We start from the raw sequence: 17,694 nt of genomic DNA, 5'->3' as shown, positions 1-17,694 counted from the left end.
TAGCCCTGCAGAGAAGTTGCGAATTGCCGACTGAGAATCCGAAAGGACAACTCTGGGAGTGGGAGATTGTACTAGGGCGAGGGCGATAGCCACCTCCTCCGCAGCGGTAGCTGATGTTGTATGTATCGTGAGTGCGTCCAAGGGAGGGCTGTCGAGCGGTGAAATGACGGTTGTGGTGAAAGCCGGCTTATCGTGGTAGCTAGCTGCGTCGACGTATAAATGATGCTCGGAGGGAGGGAATGTGCGCTGCAGATGTCTACCCCTGGCCAGTCGGCGGTCGGCGTGGTGGTGGGGGTGCATATTGCGAGGCAGTGGGCGTACATGCAAGAGTTGGCGTAACGTAGTGGGAATAAGGGAGGCCATAGGTGAGGGGAAAGGGGAGGTCAGGTGGGCCGCTGCGTGAACGGCGCGGCCGGGATGCGTGCGCGATAGTCTGGCTACCTGGGCTGCGCGGTGGGCTTCGATGATTTCATCGACAGTGTTGTGAATGCCCAGGGCTAATAGACGGCTGGTGGGGGCGCTGGGAGGTATTAGAAGAGCAACTCGGTATATCCGTCGTAGAAGGCAATCTAGTTTTGTTTCGTCAGAGGCATTGAGTTTGCAGTACGGGAGGTAAAACGTAAAGCGAGAGAGTACGAAGGAATGAAGAAGTTGCAAGCGTTCAGGTTCGGAAATGCCGTGACGCCGTGTGGTGATTCTTCTTAGGAGGTTGAGTGTTTGAAGTACGTGCGATCGGAGTTTAGTTAAGGTGGTCGCGTTGCCCCGGTTGGCCTGAATGGTGAGACCTAGCACCCGGAGGGAGGAGACATGAGGGACGATATGGTTGTCGACGTAAACTGTGATGGTGGTTCCGTGGGGGGTTGCTTGCAAGGGGGGTGCAAAAGAAGTAGCTCGGATTTGTGCGAGGAGCACGGGAGGCCTAACTGAGACGCAGTTGCTTGGACAATTTCTGCGCCTTGCTGGAGTGTGTGTTCGATTAGAGCATCGCTACCTGATTTAACCCATAACATAATATCGTCTGCATAGATAGAGGTGTGGAGATTTGTGATGGAGGACAAGGCAGTGGCCATGGGGATCATCGCCAGATTGAATAGAAGAGGAGATATGACCGAACCCTGAGGTGTGTCTATTGCGGGGAATGGAAAGTTCGAGGTTTGGAGGGGTCCGAATCGTAGAGTGGCCGTGCGGTCACGAAGAAAGGAGGAGATGTAAGAGTAGGTACGCGCACCAAGTCCAAGGGAGTTTATAGAGTTAAGAATGGCTACGTGAGAGACGTTGTCGAATGCTTTGTGGAGATCAAGTGCCAGAATGGCCGAGGTGTCCGCCTCCGCCACCAAGGTGTCCGCCACCAAGGTGTCCGCTACCAAGGCTGCAGTGCGGGTACAGTTAGATCCGGCCAAACCTGTCGTCCTTACCGTAGATGCGTCGCTGCACGGCGTGGGAGCCGTCCTGGCATACCGGGACAAGAACGGCCAGGAAAATCCTTTGCCGTTTGGTTCCCGTTAGCCAGCTCCATGCAACAGAATAGTGTTACAGCCAGCGGGACAAGGATGGGCTCGCTCTTGTCTTCGGGGTCGAGCACTTTAACCAGTTTTTGTGGCGCCGGAAATTCCAGGCGGTGACTGACCACAAGCCGCTGCTGGGGATTCTGGTGCCTGACAAGGTCGTTTGTGGGCAGGCATCCCCTCGACTGGTGCGCTTGATGTTGAGGCTTGCGGCGGACAGACACGAGGTTGTCTACCGCCCGCGAAAGGACGTGACCTCTGCTGATTCCCCGAGCTGTCTGCCCCTGCCAGAGGTGCCTGCTGGTGTCCTGGAGCCTCCTGAAGTGTTCATGCTGGAGCACGCGTACCCGGAGGTCATCTCCAGATCTGCGGTATCACAGGCGACCAGCCTGGACCCATTCCTGATCAAGGCGGTGTCTCAAGGGAAGAGTTGGTGCAGCAGACTTACAGCCACAAGGCCACCAAGCTGAGCCTGCAGCAGGGCTGCCTGCTATGAGGTTTCAGGTTGGGTAATTCCCCATAGTCTCGGAACATTAGGCAGAGATAATTAGAATAAGAATGTGGTGGAGTGCACTCGGCAGGCATTCTCAGATAATGAATGGCAGCCAGAATTGTCTCTGAAGAAGAAAGTATGACAGCTGCATCTTACAGGTACTCACCTACGATGCAGAAATTACGAGGCTCACTAAAAGGGCTCAACTTAAATTGAAGATGACTCAACGACGAGGACGACTCCCGCTTTTGCCAGCGCAGAGTACCTGGCTTGTCTAAAAAAGAACGGAATCCGCCAGGTGGTGAATCCACCCTACGACACGGAATTTAACTGAGCTGACAAGCGGGTGGTGCAGACTGCAAATGACAAGTCCGGACGCAGGTTGCCCGGGTACTCTGAGTGCAGGACGCCGCCCAACGACGTCACTGGCGGTGCCTTCTGTGAGCACTTGTTAAGCCGGATGGTCAAGACACCTTTGGACGTGTTGCATCTGGACCTCCAGTCAATAGCGCTCCAGAAGCAGCTGAAGTAGAAGCTGCCTACTGACCGAGGTTGCCGTCTTAGGCCTTTGCCGTAGTCTGGAGCTCCGGTGTTTGCCAGGAATTTGAATTTTTTTCCAAGTCCACCCTGGTCCGGTGGGCAGGTGGTATCTCCTGCCAGCACCTCATCGCAAATCTTGCTAATGTCGGATGGGATCACCTGGCACCAGCAGTCTTCTACACTTGCTCCATTTCCTTGCCACACTGACTGCCTCAAGAGCTCCTTTTTCCCTCTAGTGATGAGAGAATGGAACAAACTGAGCACATCAATCACGAGCGCTCCTCGCATGAACAGTTATAAAATTTGTGGAAGAAGAAATTGTGGAAATTTGATTTTATTTAGCAATAAGCATCTGGAACTACACCTATTTTAAACTATGGTCACCGTTTATTTCTATCGTTAGTTTTATATATAGCCTTGTACAGTACGACTCCTTTAAAACTTCTATGTGTTGCTTAAAAAAGCTGCCAATTGTAAACTTTTTCAGTCAGTAAAGCTGTGTGACTTTGGTTCTTCGCCGACGCAACGACCTTTACTCCACCATTGTTGTAACGAGTGCGACGTTCCCTGATGTTTTGGGGAAGTCACAATTATTGGACATCTACGTGGAGAGGCGTATCCTTTGACGTGTCCTAGTTCCGAGCAAGTGTTCCCACGATTACATCGAACGCTGGAGGTTTTGCCCGATCTCCCTACGTGGGTATGCTTGGCTGCACAAAAGTGTGCCGGGGACGCTGGCCGGTCGCCGCGAGGCACGCACACACGAGCGCTCGGCATTTTCTTGGTTTTATAACAATATTGTCCAAGTGGGTATGGTTGGCTTGACAAACGTGCGCAGTGGTCGCCGCGAGCCACGCGCACATGAGCGGTCCGCATTTTCTCAGTTTTTTTTTAACTACCGGGCTCGTGATCACGTGCCCACGCTGTCTGATTTCCTGGCATTTTTAACTGCGGACACCAAAAATTACGATTTACTACATAGCTTCGCCGTTAAAATAAATGAATGAAAAGAAAACGGTCTTCTGGTGTCCTGAAAGGTCCACCGGTAATGTCCCTGCACCTTGCCGCTTCACCTGGTAGCACTCATTACTGCTTGAGGAACAATGTTCGTTCATTACAAGCGTACAAATACCAAGCCTATGTAAGAGGCGTCTGCATCGCTCGTCTCCTAGCAGCCTTTCCATCACCGAAGGAAAGACAGCTAACGTGGGACCTTACGTCGGCAACACAACGCAACACACCGCTCACCGTTCACAATGCGCTAAGGCCCTATACAGGTAACTCAGCATAAGGAAGGATGTGCTCTATGTCGATACCGCTGCATACCCGCCCGATCCATGTGCTACGCCCGCGCACGCGTTACTTTACACCGACAGGTTGCTACGACGGCCTCTGTTACTGCATCCTTTCTCGAGGAGGCAGAGAAAGCCGCCATCCTGCTTGCCATGACTCACTCCACTACTCTTACAATTGTGAGTACTAGAAAACTGCCATCAGCAATTTCAGCCCTGTTAAGATCTCCCCTAGTGCCCTTGCCATCTTCTCCACCCGAAACCCAAGGCATGGTGTAAAACAAGAGATACTAAGCGCCGGGACGTCCCTATTTACAAAATGGAAAATGAAGGAACACGAAGCAGCTCGAGCGACAGCTGCCCCCGCGTGGCCACAGGCCCCAATGATGATAATATCATCGGTGGAGCGATGATAATATTCTTTCTACACCCGCAAATGCTCGCTTCGCCAGAAATAAGGCAGCCAATAGCAGCGCCTGAGGACTTAATGCCGAGCTCTGGCCACTCGGCAGCCGCAAGAACCGTGGCCATCTGCCCTTTCCCGTGACCGCCTCCCCATTTTTTATGATTTAACATCCCTCTAGCGTCTTGAATGACTCGTCTACCCTCCTGCCAATCACGTTACTTCTCGACATCGATGGGTCTTGTGGCGTCAGCTTGAGACCCGCAACTTTCCTACACCGCCTTAAGCCATCCCATCCACCCTGCTCTTTGGTCTCCCTCCGGTCTCTTCTTCCCTGTAACAGATTACCTCAATCAAATAATCTGGGAATGCTTCGGTTGGCCTCGTCCTAAATCCCTCCAAACTGCGTCTCAGCAGTGGGACACCTACAACCTAGGATAGTGTTATGCATGTGCTACACGGCTGTTTCAAAGGCCTTTCGAAGGCAGTTGAATCAATAGTCTATCGAGTGTCCCATTTTAAATACATAGGGCGCAGTTGTGGGCGAGAGTCCAATTGTCAATTTAAAGTTACCGTGTAGCACAGGGGAAAGGATTGCAACGGCACGCGATGTACAGGCTGTTTTCCCCCTTTTCCCGCCCCTTGTTGTCTACATAACAATAAATATATTCTTACGCCCACCACAGTGGGAGAAAGCATTCTTAAAGGTTTAGGCAGCGTACCCAGCGAGAGACCGATGTTTCCAGCAGCGCACTTTATTTTTTGTTTTTTAAGTGCTGCGGGGCTTGATATTTCCTTTTTAACGAGTCGCTAAGATACTTGCAAGCATTCGGTGCCCCGATGGCCCACCGGGTCAACAAAGCTGTTTTCGTAATTGGCACTTGTCTCCGGCTCCCCTATTTCTTTCCTGCGTTTCTTGCGCCACGGCTCCAGCAGCCTCTTGGTCATCTCTATGACCTGACATCGAAGCTTTCCCTCATACGAAATACCAGACACTCAGTTATGCGCGGTGTCATTATCTGCCTATATATCTCTATATTTCTGCATTTATATATCTACATCTGTGCATTGCTGCAAAATACACTGGTTGCGTTCTGTTTTCCGTAGGTACGCACGTACTTCCGCCTTTTTAGGCACTGCCTCGCGTGTTGCCACAGAAGCTTCACTTCCTGCTTTCTAGCTTCTCGGTCATGCGTCTAGTGTTTTTTTTGTTTCTATCAATTGTTTTCTCTGAATTCATCTTCTCCATTGCCAGAACGCGCTATCTGGTCGTTTTGGTAGGAACCTCCAGGATGCTGCTTCTCGCCACCAGAGTGGAGCATCCGGTCTTGGGACAACAACAAACCCATTCGAAATACCGCGAAAGAGGAAAATATAGTTTTCTAACACGTACAGGTCGCCAGTTGTTGGCGTTATCGGTAGAAAGTGGCTACAGTTCTAGTGAAGTATCCTTGGGCTTGTTCGCAGCGTTTTTGTCGGTCGCGGTGGCACGAGTGCAGAAGCGCACATCCGTTTTCGTGGCAAGCCGCCGTTTCCAATTGCGCGGGAGTCTGGAAATCCGCGTTTGCCTCAAATAGGGCGTTGCTTTCGTCCCGTAAGTAATCCGTGTGCTCAATATTGAGCTCGAGCTTCACGTTGATGAGCTCCGACTATCCCTACTCGAGGCTCCAGAAGAGGCTGGAGCTATACACGACGTCCGTACATGCAGCGCCAGAGGAACATAGCCCACGACCAGTGAAGCATATTCATTGAAACTATTTTAATGGTTGTTATGCGTGCTGCGTTCAGTATGCTGTTGCAATTAATACATCTGCCCTCGTAAACATGGCTTTGTGACAACTTCTTTGTGGTTGCACTTTTTGATTTCTTCTCGTAGAAAGGGTCATTGCAACTGCGCATAAACCACGCTGTGTTCTACGTGTGACACATGATTCGCGATGCGGTCTCTGTAGATGAAGCTACAAGTAATGGCAATGATGTCACCTGAAAGGCCCTTGCAGTCAGAACCTGTGGCAAGGAAAAATGACGTAGAAAATGTAACAGTGGCTGCACGTGGACCCTGGACCTGAAACGCTCTCCAGTGCGTTGAAAAAGGCATGCGATTAATTCTCTTCCCGTGCCAGCATGCGTTCCCACCGATGTGCAAATTCGGCGCTGCTGAGCACCAAGATAACCAAATATCTCACTGGAATATTTTGTCACAAGCTATTCAGCCCCCCCCCCCCCCCCCTCTCCCACCCAGCTGTCCTTCATTCTGGTAGGTAGCGCATAAGAGGACCGTGTCTATTCACCGGCAAATTGGTCAGGGGTTCCAGCACTTAGTCGCAGTCCCCAGGCATGAGCGCAGCGAAATTATGCTTTACCATAATTTAAAGGTACTGCATCATATCAGGACATGCCTCACAGCAAGTAGACCTAACGCAGCGCTCTCCGCCTATGCGTGTATGCCGTGGATCGGTGTAGGAAGATGAAGCAGAAGAAAGCTTGGCGTCTGGACTCGCGGAACCCTACTCTCGGTCCTTGCGTGTGCACGTCTCGACCGTGAATAAACCCCTCACTAACCGGCTACCCAGGCGTCGGGTATCTCCTTTACAAGTGGTAGAGGAGCCGGGGTATCTGTCCAGTCCTGAAACTCCGGATCCGCAAACTCCCCGCCGTCATGAACACTGAAGACAGCCAGAGCGCTACGCCTTTGCCACCGACTACGATGTCCTCCAGTGCCATACGTGAGCGAGATCCACCGGGCTTCAACGGCGCCGATGAAAATGACGCGGAAGATTGGCTGTCATCATTTGATCGAGTGAGTACACCTAATAAATGGAACGAAGTCATGAAACTAAACAAAGTGAGATTCTCCCTTCACGCCGTCGCCGAGTTTTGGAACGGGAAACGGGCATCGCTTCAAGACATGGGCTCCGTGCCGTGGCGGAATTCCCGAAGCCTAACACTGAGAAGGCTCTTCGCAGCTTCTTTAGCCTGTGTTCTTATTTCCGCGGCTACATCAGCAATTTTGCATCTATCAGCGCTACATTAAATCAGTTCCTCGGTGACGACAATGGCCTCTCAACGTGGTCACCGGCTTCCGACGACGCGTTTGCCACACTACGCAGTCTGTTGACATCTCTTCCGATCTTGAGGCATTCGACCCCACGGCCCCGACGGAAATCCACACTGACGCCAGCGGCACCGGGTTGGGAGCAGTCCTGGCCCAGAGAGAGCGCGGATTTGATGAATACGTAGTCGCCTACGTCAGTCGCACCCTCACGAAAGCCGAGACAAAACATTCAGTCCCTTAGAAAAAATGTCTAGCCATCGTTTGGGCTCTTACGAAGTTCAGACCTTACCTATATGGCGGCCCATTCAACGTTGTAACGGATCCCCATGCACTTTGCTGGTTGTCATCGCTAAAGAATCTAGCAGGTCGTCTAGCGAGGTGGGCTCTTCGTCTGCAGGACTACGATATTCGTGTTGTATATCGCTCACCACGCAAGCACAACGACGCTGACGCCCTTTCGCGTTCTCCTTTGACGTGTGATGCTGACAGCGTCTCCAGCGCAAGCTGCTATGTAGCCCCGCTGGGCGCTGACTCCATACCAGGCGAGCAACGCAAGAGTCATGGATCGCTGCTCTTTACGACCACCGGTCCAGTGCCACCACAACTGCAGCGCCTCGCGCACTTCGGCGCCAATCATCTCATTTTTCCATTCATCACAGTGTGTTGTGTCGACGCAACTATCACTCCGACGGCCGCAAGTGGCGTCTCGTCATCCCCCGCCACTTACGGTCAGAAATATGTGGTTGTTCTTACAGTGAGCCTCATTGCGCCCATGCCTGTGACCTGAAGACCTACCGACCTTTTCGGCTCAGCAACTACTGGCATGGCATTTGCAGCTTTGTGTGCCAGTACGTTCGCTCTTGCACACCCTGTCTGCGCCGTAATTTCCCCCCTCAGGTTCGTCCGGCCCTATGGAACCATTACCTTGTCCAATGAGACCATTCAACCGCATCGGAATTGATCTGTATGGACCTCTCCTTTGCACTGCGGCTGGCAACCGCTGGGTCATCGTTGCTGTTGACCGCCTTCACCTGTACGCCGAGACTGCTGCGTTACCCACCGCTACTGCCCGCGACGTTGCGTCCTTCCTTCTTCGCCACTTGAGTCTGCGTCATAGAGCACCCCGCGAACTCCTCAGTGACCGGGGTAAGATTTTTCTATCGGAAGTCATCGAGACGCTTCTGACAGCATGGCGTACCGTCCAACATACCACTACGACCTACAATCCGCAGTGCAATGGCCAACCGCGTGCTGCAATCGTACACTGGGCGACATGCTGGCTATGTATGCAGCTTTACATCATTCTGACTGGAATGCCCGGCTTCCGTTCGTCACATGTGCTTATAATACCGCCACGAAGTCCACAACCGTCTTTTCTCCCTTTTTTCTTTTGTACGGGCTGCTTCCGAAACCTGGCCGATTTCTTACGTTGTCAAGCACGCCGACGAGTGCCGCCAGCTATCGCGATCCTTGACGACCGAAGAACAAGCTCGCCAGAAGACTCGCCATGATGAATCCACACCTGCCTGTAGCTTTTCGCCCGGCTCCCTCGTCTGCCTGTGTGTCCCCAATAAGTCACCTGGACTATCCACTAAACTACTTTCCGGATACCACGGTCCCTACCGCGTTGTTGAACGTACGTCTCCAGTAAATTAAGTTGTCAAGCCGGTCACCCTTTTTGCCAGCCAGCGCTGTCGCGGCCGTCAGCTCGTTCACACTCAGCGCCTCAAAGCGTACGTCGAACCACTCTTCGTATCGGCCCCTTGAGACGCCAGGATGGCTCCTCTTTGACGGGGGAGTGATGCGGTTGATCGGTGTCGGAAGAAGAAGAAGCAGAAGAATGCTCGACATCTGGACTCGCGGAACCGTACTCTCGCTCCTTGCGTGTGCACGTCTCGACCGTGAATAAACCCCTCTCAAACCGCCTACCAAGGCGCCGGAATTGCCGGATGTTATTGCCAGACATTATTCTATTTGCCGGCAAATTGGCCACGGGGGTCCAGCGCTCATTCGCAGTCCCCAGGTATTAGCCCAGAGAAATTGTACTTAATCATAATTTAAGGGCACTGGATCATTTCAGGAGAGCTGTGCACTGCTTAATACTCCTTCCATGGCGCATTGTATGGTGCGAGCAGCATGCGGTAATCTCAAATGTTAACTTGCTTAAAACACCTACTAGTGTGCAGTGTCGTAACCCACAAACAGGCTCTGGTGGAAATGGCTACCGAATCTATTCACACTAGCCGCATAGGGGTGAAGGAAGGAGCAGAAGCGCCGAGTAAAACAGAGGAGCGGGTCGACTGCGCAGTAGACAACTGAAGGGGGCATAGACAGAAGGGTTTCATTTTCGGGAGAAGGGGCCTGCCGCCAAAATATATGTATTCTTTGTCTGTTTCTTTATCTTTATTTTTTTTTTTGAAGTTTGAAGTTTATTTCTTAATACAGAAAAACAGAGGGAAGGCATATCTATATATTCCTTACCTGTTTCTATGACCTACCACATTCTCCCCTTTGGTTTGCGAGGTTTTCTTGACTTGTAGAATTCTTGACTGCCAACCCTTATTTCTGTCTTAATTCAACGAGCCCCTCACTTCCTATTCTAACTCTCTACGTGCATGGGAGGGCATCCGTTCTGGCAGTCTTGGTGCCATAGGGACCTTAAAAGTGTTCAACGTTGGTCGACCACTCTCGACATGTCGTAGACATTCTAGTCACGGCCCGGGGGTTAAAAAGAAAGATCCCTTCGCCCCGAGTAGCCTGAGTGGCGCTGGCTACCACCCCCAAGTGCAGGAAACAAAATACCTTAACATAAATACTCCAGAAAGTGGAGGGGAAGATAGCCCCGCCGGTAGCGTAGTGGTAATCGCACCAGAGACGTATTCTGGGGGTCCTGGGCTCGGATCCCACACGGCGGGAATTTTTGTTCACTTTCTGTCTTTCCAAATTCTCTATCTGTTTCAATGACCTACCACATTCTCCCCTTTGCTTTCCGAGGTTCTTCATCAGTGTGTAAGCGCGAAGTGGAAAGTCGCTCTTCTCAGCACGCCGCAGTGGTTTTGCGCAGCAACGGGCCGCATTCGTGCGCCGCGCGATCTGAGCGTCGCAGGGTTTCTCAGTGGCGGTCATGGTAGGTTTTATGGGTACCTTATTTTACGTTGAGACGCCCTCCCTACCGCCCTTCTGTGCGCTTGTTCATACTCGATGGCTCTAAACGTCTTCTTTTGCAAAGTACGTACACTGTGAAACACGTTTTCAGGTTTTTGTACGTGGTCCCGAAAGCAGAAATGCAATTTCTCACTTCGCTGAGCGAGGACGGATGCACACGCTGAACTATAATCGAGACTGTTATGTCTTCCGGTGACTTGTAGAGGGAGAAGGAGGGCGCCTCCCTCAAATCCGCCATATTCGTCAGGCTACGCCCCCTACTTTCTGCTGCGTTTTGGGCACGAGGTTTTTCCGGTTGTCGGCAAAATTCCTCGCCTTTCTGACAGAAACTGCCTCGGCACTCCGTCCCGACCCGGCCGTCTTCCAGCATTGAACGAAACCACCGACCGCCTAGAGTTCCGTTCTAGAGTTCCGTTCGCGAACGGGCCTAACGCACGGGGGGAAGCTTCTGATCGGTTGCCAAACAGTGGGTGAGCCAGTTGTCGTGATCGAGATGGTCGGTTCGCTTCCACGCCTCGTGTAGGAAAACACGAACCAAACCAGATACGTTTCTGCGTAATTTCTTCATCTACCGATTGTTAACCTCACAGAAAGGCGTTGAAACACAAGGAAGCATTGTTTTGGCCTACTGTCCCCGCTTCGCTAATCCAGCGTGTCCGCTCAGGTCGTCACCGGTGGGCTAGTGTGAAAAGTCTCTTGTTGACGCTCTCACGGCTGACAATCGGCAGTTTGCTCTACCTTCTGAAGGGAGAAAACCAATCGTACTTAAGGGGGAGCTAAGTTACATACTGTCGGGTGACTGCTGAATCCCCCCCATTAAAACCTACCCCATCTGTAAGTATGCTACCGGCAAAGCGAACTTGCAGGGCATTTTTTGTTTCAGTTTTTCAAAGCCCCCACATTTTACACTCTCTAAAAACCGGGCTACGCTGCAGAAGCTCCACGGTACTTAGCATTCGCTAATAATATTTACTTCATTAAAAATGCACGTCCAGCAGCGCCTCTGAATAGCTGCTCTATCCGAGTGCACACTGGAGGCAGGCTCGCGAGGAGGAGGGTGTGGCTTTTCAGCGGCAGTTTTGCTTCTTTAAACAATTGCTTGGCGGGTTATACGCCCGTTTTCATTCCACCTTCCATCCAAAGGATGGAAGACCCCCAAGGGAATAAGAACTATACCTAAAAAAAGTTAAACTGCTAAAGCGTCGCATTAAATCGCAGGCGTTTACGTCTTCCGAGGGTCTCAACGCCAATATGCGCCACTACTTTGGCAGGCAAGTGCAAGACGATAGTTCGAAAACTTTACTTTGCCCAAACTGGAACAGGGAAGGGGCTGAAGGGGATACTTCGACGGTCCTCCCCGTTCAGGTGGCGGCCAGGAGCCCTAGCCGAATCTTCAGCCAGTTGGACAAGGCTGCGTTGAGTCTCTGGGTCAGAGCTGAGCAACAGGACCTCCCCTTGCTCTAGAGTCCTTAACACTATTGTCGGCGATGTGGTCTATGGGGACAGGCGAGGGCTTCCTTTGAAGTATTTGTACGGCTTTGTTGCTTCCCGAAGGAGCAGCCGAGTGGGGTGCACATTTTTAAGTAGGTGTGGCCCAGGAACCGAATGCCATACCCTGTAGCCTCAGTGCCGCGTGCGTATGGATACCTTTAATTTCATTTTGTGGACTCCCCTTGTGAAATAATTCTTAATTTCCCCATTTTTTAAACCAGTATTTTTCAACCATAAATTCTGCGTAGGCGCGATTTTACCCACCAGGTTCTCGTCTTTTTACAGGTAGCAACAAGCTCAACACTCACTTGCAAGGGACGTGGATTCCGAACTGTGAAGTGGATTTCTTGGCTTTAATTAAAAGCGTCGATATCTCACCGCTGGTGTCGTCGTAGAATGAATTGCTGGGGAAGTTTTTTTTGTCACCTGGTTCCCAGTATAGTGGTATAAATGCGTAATCACAGATGTTATCCACGACAGCTTGATGTAGGTGCCTCTGCTCGTGGCTGACATTGAACACGCAGATCAAAGGGTGATCGCCCATCAGCCTGTTTCCCTTTTCCTTTGTCGGCGGAGGTGGTGGTGGTGGTGTTTTTGTCGTCGTGGTCGTCGTTGTCGTCGTCGTCGTTGTCGTCGTCGTTGTCGTCGTCGTCGTTGGTGTCGTCTTCATCGTTGTTGTCGTCGTCGATGTTGTCGTCGTCTTCGTTGTTGTGGATGTTTTCCCTAAGTCGGGTTTCGTCTCCGTTTTCACCGGTGGCGTCTGTCCGCTGGATTGGGACGTCGGTGACTCTGATGGCTTGACTTCTGGATATGAGCAGAAGGGAAAAAATTGCGCAATCAACCCTGTGGCTGTGAAAGGGATACAAGACGCAAAACACGATTGCTTGGGCCACAGTCCAAACTAGTGTGAAAAACATAGGAAACACAAACAACATTGATTATAACTTGCGATTTGACATATAAATAATGTGCAAAAATTCAGGGAAACGTCTAATAATGCCCGCACATTCTTACGCCGCTTGCCCTATTGCGAGTTTTTTGGCGAGCTTTGGCTATGAGTGGAGCTATTTTGGGCTATTTTGTTGCTTTAGTTTTCCGTCGTTGTAGTCTGCCGATGTGAATTTACACTATTATAATTATTCGGTGCGTTAACTTCGTTGCATGTGAAATTTTTGTGCAGGTGGCAGGCGAAGTACGTGATTCGGGTTTTTTTGCAAATTTCACACCTTGTTTCCGTAGTCTTTGGAGGGGGGGCAGCATTTTAACAGCAGAGCGGTTTAGGCCGGGATTTGTCCGTCCATCGCACCAGAAAACCTCAAGCCTTCAAGAAAAAAACGTGGCAAGGGAAACTCCGAGAATCAAACCCGGGACCATTAGCGCCATGAAACCGGCAATCTAACGACTGAGCTACCCCAAAGGTCCGAGGGTGCGGAGCTAGCAGCGGCGGGGAAAAATAGCACGTGCAACCAATTGGAAAGAAAAAAATTGGCCGCGTATCTGCTCCTTTTGTTGCAAATGTCGTCAAAAGACGATGGTCTTTATCGACTTTTGCCAAGTAAATGCTCCCTTCGCTTTCCCGCTCACCTCTCATGTTGTTCCTCTTGCGTCGCGCTCCTCCCAAGGTAAAGACGCCAAAGGTTTGCATAAATCATTTTAAATTTCCCGCGTTCCACTGCTCCAAACCTGGTGTCGCGATGCCAGCGCTCACGTACGGCGAAGACGCGCGTGAATCGAGGCGCCCTACTTCCACGTTTATAGAACCGCGTTTCCCTAGTCCACGCGGTCCACGTGCGTTCCAAGCAGAACGTGGAATCTACCTAGTGGAACCTTTCGTAACTGTTTCCACTTGATTTCTTCAAATACCGCCTGAAGCTATATGGCGCGGGTGACAGCAGGCGACGGCGGAGTGATATTTTTTTGTTCAGTTGATGAAGTATTTATTTAATATCGCCAAAATTAAACATATACGATTTTTTATAAAGGGACGCTGCAAATATCACTTCTGTATTAATTTGTTGTCTTATATATGCGTAATGTCTTGTTATGTTCAACAAAGTTGACAAGTATGAACATATAAACCGTGCTTAGACGCTGACATTTGGTTGTGAGTATATAAGACTATTGCGCAGGCATTGTTTTGCTTTGGCCGGGTGGCTGAATCGAGTCACAGACACACAGACGGACAGACAGACATACAGACAGACCAAAATTTCTGGGTTTAAGTAGCCCAGGAAAGACTATCGTCTTTAAAAGAAACGCTTCCGGCGCGCTAACTCGTGTCTATATCCGATTGAGCAATCATCGCATCCCGGGAGCACATCATTCCCTTGGTTTCGTAGCGCGAGCGTTGGCGTTGGACTTAGCAGCGGTGTCTAGCACGTGCTAATGCCGTGCTCCACTTTGGCAGAGACGGGAAAGCCTGCGCACGAAACGATCTTGGACCGCCGGCCAGTCATCGAGAGCTTAATTGCAGCGGCCCATTGAAAAACAGATGCAAGGCGCCACAGCCGCGTCTCCGACGAAGGAAGAGGGGCCTCCAGCACTGTTGTTTCTACAACCATGCACCGCTAGTGCCAGCTGCGGCAGTTTCTAACGCGCAGCATTCCCTGGGGAGTGACCCCCTTCCCAAAGCGAATACCCAGTAACGCCCCGAATTTCCACAAAACGCAGATTTGGGACAAGTAACACCTATAATCGCCGTAACAGCGTAAATGAAGTTAAGTGGTTGGACATAATTCCAAACTAAGGGCCCGTCCCGTTTAAAATTAGTTTGGTCAAGACGCTTCTTAGCGCAAAGACTTTCCATGTTCCCCGCTCCATTTTCAATGCCACCAGTAGTTTCCGTGGGTAAGCAAAGTAATAAAGCGCACGGGATTTTCGCTGCCAGAGTTGCATGCGTCAACAGAAATGCCTGCCACGAACGTGTCCCGGTGCGGTATAGGCAGCGTCAAAAGAATTTTTAGTTTTTCTTAGTAAACTTACACGCGTGGTACGATCTCGGGAGTGCTAGAATCATCCGAATACGGTATCCTTCCTATAGCACCGCACAAGAGCAGGCCAGTTTCACTGCCGGCATTGGATTTAGAGAATAAACAAGTAAATAAAGCACAGGGGAGTTTAGTTGCGAAAGTGGCGTGCGTCAACTGAAATGTCTTTGTCACGTACGTGCACCTTCGCGTAACAGGTGGCGTCAAAGTAATTTTTTAGTTAGTAAACTTACATACGTGTTACGATCTCGGTAGCGTTAAAATCGTGCAAATGCGGTATCCGTCTAGCACCGCGCAAGAGCAGGCCATTACAACATGCTCATCATGCAGACGTAGCAACGGAGATCGGGAATACTGGCCCTTCCTGGATAGAAAGTGTGGTTGTTCGGCACAAGATGTCACCAAGCTTCTACCATTCCTTGACTTTGACAACGTCTATGCCTATTTTCGCCCCTCTCAACGCGTCCAATAACGTCAATTCTATGTTGCAATTCATAGGTAACTTGATACAGCTACCAGGAGTTAGTTGCTACGTTCAGGAGTTGAAGGAATGGAATTGCGCTTCCTGACCATTCCAGGAGTTTGCATGGGCAAAATTGTGACATTCCGCGGAATCGAAGGGAATGAAATTGCGGAAAGCTCTAATTCCTCGGAATGGAAATGGGGCGGCCCATACCACAAAACTGCTGGACAGCAGTGCATGGCACCATGTTCACCGCATGATGCACAACCATGCACTTCCCGCTCGAGAGAAATAAACTTTGTTCGCACTTCTCGCCTACATTCACGGTTACCCATGTATCGCATGCTAAAAACTTGCCCGATCATGCTCCTTCACAGAGCAGAATGGCTCGAGTTTTCTTTTGAGAAAACGACTAACCTGCTTTTCGCGATTTGTCTTAAAACAGGTGATCTCAACGTAAAACATTCAAATCAAATTGGTATTTAAAGCTGGCTTTAAAAAGAGTGGCAATAACAGATATTGATTAATAAGACTTACCCAAACGTAGCCTTCACGCCAGACATCACACATATGTGATTCAATAAGGCCACGTCTTCTGCATTGGCCTTCACGTGCACATATACGGGGAAGAAATGGTTCCGGCGCTCTACCATTTAGTCTGGCACAGCACAAGCTTTAGCAAGGGTAGGGGTGCCTTACTGAAAAAGTGGCAAGCCCCTGCTGACTTAAACGACCGTCTTGGATTAGTCCATAGCGAACCGTCTTTTCTCGGGGAAATTCGCTGCTACGCTCCAAAAACAGTATCTAGAGCAGTCTGAAACGAGCCTGACAAACCCCTCAAGAAGGCATCCATGGCTAAATGTACGCGTGCATGCCACCCAGCTACCACCTTCCTATAAAATATCTACCCCCTTGGGGTACGAGCATCCTCGTTAATAAACAATCAATCACTTCACGGACAAATATCTGCTCCAACGAAGTTTTTTTTTTCTAGAAAAAGTACCCCCACGGGAGCTTTTTTACTCGCGACGGTATAAATGGCAACGGCATATTCAAGACTTCACAGTTTCTCTTGCTACGCAAGTGGTATTGAATGCGTCCGCTATGCCATGCCCGCAGCAAACTTGGAAGGGTATACAGACTATAGAGGGAAAACAAGCTTTGCAGAGACAACGACGACAGTGCTCTGTGATGCTGGAAAGACCACCTGGAAGCGCGCTCGGCACCACCTCGGCCTTTGCTAGCCTTTTCTGTGCGAAAATCAGGCTTTTGATTATTTCAGTTCCGTTGCATAGTGTCCACTTCGACCGACTCCTCATTGTCTGACCGGAGGCGACACACGTGTCACGTAAGGCGAGAACGGCGGAGGATTGCCTTCTCTGCAGTGGTGTGGGTTGAAGGCCCCGCGAGCAAAAATACGTCCCTTCTTGAAATAGAGGCGAAATGGAAATTTTCGGAACCTTCCGCTCGAGCCTTCTGCTATCGGTGGTTAAATATCTCCCAGACAAGGACATCGTGGCAAGCCAGCGCCTCAGAGTTGTTGATAAGAGGACAGTGTTGGGGTCTGCCGCTGTCCTCTTTGCTCCTCCTACACATCTTCGTAAATATTTAGCTGCCTCTTCTGAGCATTTCTTTTCCCCATGGTACGCATAAGTCCGCGCTGGGCACCGCCATGTTGCGTATGCCCTGCTGTTTGACGATATGCTTTCGGAGGATATTGCTTGAAATGGTGCATTTCATACTACCGGAGCTAATCTGATATTCGACGAGTTGTAGCGCAATAACATACGATCTGCAAGCGCTAAAAGTGCAGGGACTTTTTTTTGCAGAGTTCTCTGATGACAGTCCGTATGAAAGCTGTAGTGAACAAACAAATCTTTTTGGGAGTAATTCCACTACCATGAGGAACTCGGCCTTCACGCTATACAATTAGAAGACTATCATCGTAACAGATTGGACAGCCTCTTTCGCCAGGTGGTTTGGGTACGCTTAGTGTTTCTGGCAGTCAGTAGCTTCCGAGTTGTACACAGCTTTCGAGCTTCCGAGTTGTACACAGATTCTGCTTTTTCCCATATTATATGTCACTTCAGCTTATAAACAAATTTGCCGTAAATGCTCTCGTTTAAACCAGGTCTTAGAGCGGGAACTCAGCTGCCGCGGAGCGTCTCCAATACAGCCGCTTTTTTAGCCGCAACTACCGCTTCTACCAGCGTGTTTCAGTCTCCAAAACGCTGGAGTATCTAAAGTTCCCGTGACGTCACAGAAAAATAAAAGAGAACAAACACGAAGAAGCCGGTTAT

The 17,694-nt window shown here is 50.3% G+C and overlaps 1 protein-coding gene across 1 annotated transcript in view; it reads right to left on the bottom strand.

The window, feature by feature from the left end:
- The window catches only part of LOC144146259 (uncharacterized), a 67,445-nt gene that overhangs the window by 35,405 nt on the left and 14,346 nt on the right, over positions 1-17,694 (bottom strand). The window contains exon 2 of the mRNA XM_077678221.1: positions 12,253-12,748. Within this exon, the coding sequence (XP_077534347.1) occupies positions 12,253-12,614 (362 nt within the window). The 5' untranslated portion in view covers positions 12,615-12,748. The remainder of the gene's footprint in view (positions 1-12,252; positions 12,749-17,694) is intronic.

This window comes from Haemaphysalis longicornis, unplaced genomic scaffold (genome assembly GCF_048455015.1).
Source record: "Haemaphysalis longicornis isolate Haplotype H1 unplaced genomic scaffold, Haemaphysalis longicornis Haplotype H1 scaffold_7, whole genome shotgun sequence".
Classification (NCBI taxonomy): Eukaryota; Metazoa; Arthropoda; class Arachnida; order Ixodida; family Ixodidae; genus Haemaphysalis; species Haemaphysalis longicornis.
The sequence above is the reverse complement of the archived record's forward strand: the minus strand, read 5'-3'. Positions and strand labels throughout refer to the sequence as shown.